General features: G+C 36.4%; 1 protein-coding gene across 1 annotated transcript in view; it reads left to right on the top strand.

Annotated features, from left to right (window-relative positions):
* The first annotated feature begins 277 nt into the window (after positions 1-277).
* tmem260 (transmembrane protein 260) overlaps positions 278-5837 on the top strand; it is a 31498-nt gene continuing 25938 nt past the window's right edge. Inside the window, exons 1-2 of the mRNA XM_042742769.1 lie at positions 278-845; positions 5188-5219. Of these exons, the coding sequence (XP_042598703.1) occupies positions 740-845; positions 5188-5219 (138 nt within the window). The 5' untranslated portion in view covers positions 278-739. The remainder of the gene's footprint in view (positions 846-5187; positions 5220-5837) is intronic.

The raw sequence follows: 5837 nt of genomic DNA, 5'->3' as shown, positions 1-5837 counted from the left end.
AAAAAAAAAAAAAAAAAAAAAAGAGAAAGAAACAAAACACATAACCATATTAACTAGCCTTAGTTAACTCTGAAACGCTGGTAACTTACTAGCTTTTGTCCTCAGAAAGTATGAAAGAAAAGATTAAATAAAATGAAATCTTATACAGTGTTTAACTGAGATCCCATATTTATTTATCATGATTTTACAATTTGCACTATACAAAAGAACTGCAGTAATTATGGTAATTTGGCGGGAACTACGGTTACTATGGTAATTTTTTTTCACAAGCGCTACAACAAATCCCGCCCAACCAGGAAGTGAAATCCAGCACTGTCCTCGAGTCCAGGCGGAAAAAGTCAAAAGATCAACGCTGCAGATAGCTTAAATCAAGTCAGTGAGATGTATTCACGATTGTGTTGCTGCTAAGACTAAAACGAGTATTGGTGCGATATTTATATCGTTCATATTGGCGCAAACGCCGCTGTTAAGAGCAACATTTGCAATGCTATCGATATAACTGCTGCCAAAGGGATAGCGGGTAACTTAAACGATAACGTTGTTATTTTAAAACCTTACCTCGATAATACAGCTTCCGTTTATTGGTGTACATCCGAGAATAAACATGTATTTATTCCCTGAATATTTTGAGGACGCGCCGTTTGCAAACTAGGCGCGCGAAAAGAAAGGGTCTCGAGACACGTTGAATAAACATGCATGAAATTTCAAATAACTAACACTAACTTAGAAGACGTCTGTGATGTCGTCGGAGAGGCTGACTTGGACACTGACGGGAGCGACGGTGGCGTGTGTTTTGGCGGTGTATGTCGCCTCTGCTCCGCGCGCTGTGCCCGGTGGAGACTCAGGTAGGACTGCAGTCAGTCACATGTGTTTGTGTTTGGATCACATGCAGCCTATCACAGAACAGCATGTTGTAATATCACATACACCGCATGACACGAAGCTTTTGCAAATATTAACTGCATGGGACCTGTTGAGATTGTTATTAATCTTTCTAAACACCTGTCTAAATCCAGCACCGCTAGCGGAACCCAAAAAATTATTTGATACTCAAGTCACAGCTGACACATGCAGTATGAATATCATATAACAACATATTAGATCAAGTGATGTTTATTTTAAAGTAGGATAGCATAAGCTAAACTTCGTGTATATTTTCTGGTTGTAAAATGTACTAAAAAATGGCTCAGAAAAGTTTTTATTATTATTATTATTATTATTATTTTTGGAAAGGCATTATTTACAGATGCCATTTTTATTATTATATTTTGGAATTATTCAATACAGACATTAAAAATGGTCTGTGTGAACAAATGGGAAGGTTATTTACAGCTGGGTCAGACTGAAAGAGTGTCAGTCCCTCTCAAAGCTGTCAAGAGAACAGAAATACTAATCTCTGGAATGACGTCAGAGCATTAATCTGGAGAGACAAATACTGTACATGAAGATATTAATGCTCTGCAGAATGGGAGAAAACACGAAGCGGTCTGCGTTCGTGTCAGATGTAATCAATCATATATAATGTGTGTCATATATCTTATATCATATATCTTTTATAATGAAAGAATGTAATTGTTTAGGCAGATTTTTTATCATTTAGTAGTTTGTGATTAATTATTATACTAAGTTTTTTTTTTTCTGTTTTGTTAGTCCTCCAATCCTCCCATGTTATTTCTAGAAGGAACAGTTATGTAATGCTTTTAATTTCTTATAAGCAATCCCAATAATGCAAAGGTAGAGTTACTCTTGCAGGCATTGCACTACTACATTTTTTTTCATTATTATTATTATTATTATTATTATTATTATTATTATTATTTTTTTATTTTTTATTTTTTTTTTTTTATTTTGGTTATAAAAATTTATTATTGTGTGAAGAAAATCTCCTCATAATGATGTAATTATTTAATTATGTGTGTAATGTTTAATTAAATGTGTAATTTTTTAAAATTTTGTTTGTTTTCTAACATTACATGGTTTCATATTTTACTATTATTTCTTAATAAAATGCTTGACTGACTGCATTAATATGTGAAAAATATTTTCTCCTGAAATCATGTGGTGAAACCAAATTGCAGAAACTGTAAATGATAGCATAAAGAGGATGCCTGCAGACCCTCATGTTTGTGTAACAAGGTCATGAAGTTTCTTAAAACTTCTAGTTTCTTAAAATATCAGATATATAGATATTTTAATGATTTTAAGGTATGGTTCAGGTTGTAAAATGTTCTGTGGCTCCCTTAAATCTTAATAATTAATTAATAAGTTAATTATTAACTTTATAAAGTTCATAATTAATTAAACTTATTAAAAATACCCCGCCCCCCCCAAAAAAAATACAAATATAAACAGATAATATTGTTTACAAATTACTAATATGTGTATACTCGCATGTATTCACTTTGTAAGGAAAATATGGTTCAAATCATTATTTGTTTTAAAGACATAAAACCTTTTAAAAACCACATGAACCCAACATACATACAAAGTGTATTTGTAAGAACTTGGCACATGTGTTTAAAACTAGATTTTTATAAGACTTTTGCTTTTCTTTGACGTGTACTCTTATTGCCCCATAGACGCATTGCTGCACAATGTTATAAACAGCCATATTCAGTAATGGGGAGACAAAAATAAATGTTTTCTTCTGGGGGAGGGGGTGGGTGTGCGAACAACAAGCTGCTGTTCTGTGAGCTTTACAGTGTGTGCATGGGCAGGGTGGCTTTTGGGGGCTTTTAGGGGGATGGGGGGCTGCAAGAAGCTGTTTGGGGCTTACAGAGAGAGAGAGAAAAAAAATCAGCCAACCCCTTAAGCGTGGCGTTTTGGGACATTGCAGGATGCCGGCGTGATAGCGCCAGCTGAATGCTCGGCAGAAATTCTCCAGGTCTCCGTCTCGCAGTCCTAATCCCTTTAGGTGTGCTGCGCCCCGCGGGACCGCTGTTGTCTAGGAATGCGAGTGTGGAAATGATGGGGATTATGGGGGAAAAAGGCGGCTGTGGGTGCCCGATGCTGTGCTATCACAGAGACACTTTGCTGTCCTGAACTCATCTGCGTTTGCGCCACTTTCCCCGTTTTGCCCTCCCTCTTTGGGACCAGGCTCTGTATTGGGGTCTAGAGACAGCACTGCAGTGTGTGAATGAAATTGGGATGTATAACATGAGAAATTTTGATTACAGGGAGATCCACATGCTTTGAAATGCGGTAGACCTGGCCTCACCGCGTGTGTATCTATTTCTATTCTAAACCAGACTGTGAAAGCAGAGAAAATTCAGCCGCTGAAGTGTGAGGGGTCTGCACCTACAGATAGAGGACTTCCAACATGACAACGAAAACAGACGACCACTAGTGATACGCAGGAAGTGCCAGCTAACAATTTCAAAATTTTGTGATGCACTGAACATTTCATATTGCATCAGAGAGCACAGATTACAGGATTTTACAGTGTTTAGGCAAGTATTGCATCAGGCAGCATTGCTTAGATTTATATAACAGGGCAAAAACATTTGGGATTAGTAGGCGAAAGGACTTTCTGCCCATTTATCTCTGTCTGAACTGCAGTATAAATACAATTTTTTTTAGTTTGTAGATTTCAAGATTCTGTACAGTCCTACATTTTTGCCACCCTTAATGCACTTTTTTTTCTCCCAAAACTCACTTATTTATATGTATGTCCTGTAATGAGCTGGATTACCACAGTCACAACATATCTAGGCCTGGAAAAGGAATGGAAATGAATAAAATTTGAAATCAACAATATACATTCTGTATATATACAATATAATTTTTTTTTTTTTGGAAGAAATCTTTTACACTGACAAAGACTGCATTTACATGATCCAAAATACAGTAATATTATGAAATAGTATTACAATTTCAAATAATAATACTATTAATAATAATTAATTGATATTATCATTATTATATTTTAATCAATTTTAAAATTTCTGATGGTAAAGCTGAATTTTCAGCATTATTACTCCAGTCTTCAGTGTCCCATGATCCTTCAGAAATCATTCTAATATGCTGATTTGGTGCTCAAGAAACATTCCTTATTATTATCAATGTTGAAAAGAGTTGTAGTTGTGCTGCTTATTACTTTTGTGGATTTCAGATTTCAGGTTTTTACATTTGTTTGTTTGCTTATTTATTTATTAAAAAGTTCAAAAGAACAGTATTTACTTGGGAGAGAAATCTTTTGTAACTTTATAAATGCCTTTTTGCACTTTGATCAATTTAATGCATTGTTGCTGAATAAAAGTTTGTTAATTAATTAATTACATTTATCGAAATGTAATTATTTAATTATATATTTAAAACATTTAAATTGGCTTTTAAAAGTTGATTCTCAGTTGGTGGGTCATAAACCAAAAGTCTACATCCAGTTGGTGTTTTGGCACCAATAGGCTACATCTGGGATTTAGTCGAAGCCATGCCCAAATTAGACCATTGTCTAATTTGATAATGTTAATAAATTACCATTAATTAATACATTAACACATTTAATTGCTTATTTGTATAAATATTCAATTTTAATTTTGTTGGGTCGCCGCTTGATGTGAATTCTAGGTCCTTAAGTCAAACCAGCCGAGACAATATTTGGCCATATTTCATCTTCACCAACTTGCTTATGTGGAGTAAACTTTACTCAGAAACCAATGTGATAATGGTCTTAACAGAGACATTTAAAAAGTATAATATGTAAATTGATTAATTCAGGTAACATACAAACAGAAATACATGCCTAGATACTGTATGTATCAATAATGTTGTGAGAGGAAACACTAATGGTCTTGAAAAGATCACAGTCACTGGTAGAGTTTTAGAGGGAGATTTTGCATGCGTGTGGCTTGGTGTAGAGGGACTCGCAGGCGTTTATGCCCGTGTATGGCACACAGCGATGGATGGGGCTCTGCACATGCACCTAGAGTATGGGAAGAGTGAATAGATTTGCCTGTGTATGTGTGTGTCTGTCTGCTCGGGGATCAGGGGAGCCGTGTGTGATGGAAGAGAATGAGCGTGTCGCTTAGGAAATGTCACACTGGGAAGATTTTGCAGGTTTTGATCCGAGCAAATTAATGCAAAACCCAGTGCAAGTATTTGATTTGGGAAAACTTTCAGGAGCGGACTTGTCTCTTAATAATAATTATTGGGTTTACATTAATTTCCCTCTCTGTTTTTCTACCACAGGAGAGCTGATCACTGCTGCTTGTGAGCTGGGGGTAAGCATTAGCTGCATTGTTTAATCAATCCACTCATTAACTCTTATAAGCATTAAGGAAGTTTAATTAAGTATGGGGGGAGAAGAAAGATGATTAATTTACTTTTCAGGCCACAGGTTTTTTTTATCCTCTCTTCTTTTCTGTGCACTTCTTTTTTGACTAACTTAGGACTAGAGAATGCTATAATTTGCAACCCTGTTCTTCAAATCCAATTAGACTGAATGGTTAGGCGATGGCTTTTGTAAGCTTCGCCTTATGTACGGTATAAGGCTTATTATACTCAACCCCTCTCCTTTTTGTGCATGCGTGTGTGTGCGTGTGTAAGCCGCAAAGAATGAACTAAATCGGGTTAACAGTTATAATAAGTTTTATTATTTAATAAAGTTTATTACGCCGCTGCGATCCTTTTAGGGAGGCTGTGTCACTATGCCAGTAATCCCTCCCTCTGTCCGTGTGGCCTGCCTGTCTGCGGCTTTCCCCAGGGTCGGAGGGCTCTCTTCGGGCCGCAGGCCCTCCCTTCGTGCTCCCTTGAGCCGTGGATCTTTTCTCCTTTAAACTCCTCATTGCAGGACTGCCCCCTACCGCACGTTCCGCCTTTTTCTGGCATGCCACACATGC

The sequence above is a fragment of the Cyprinus carpio genome, chromosome B17 (assembly GCF_018340385.1).
Source record: "Cyprinus carpio isolate SPL01 chromosome B17, ASM1834038v1, whole genome shotgun sequence".
Taxonomy (NCBI): domain Eukaryota; kingdom Metazoa; phylum Chordata; class Actinopteri; order Cypriniformes; family Cyprinidae; genus Cyprinus; species Cyprinus carpio.
The sequence above is the reverse complement of the archived record's forward strand: the minus strand, read 5'-3'. Positions and strand labels throughout refer to the sequence as shown.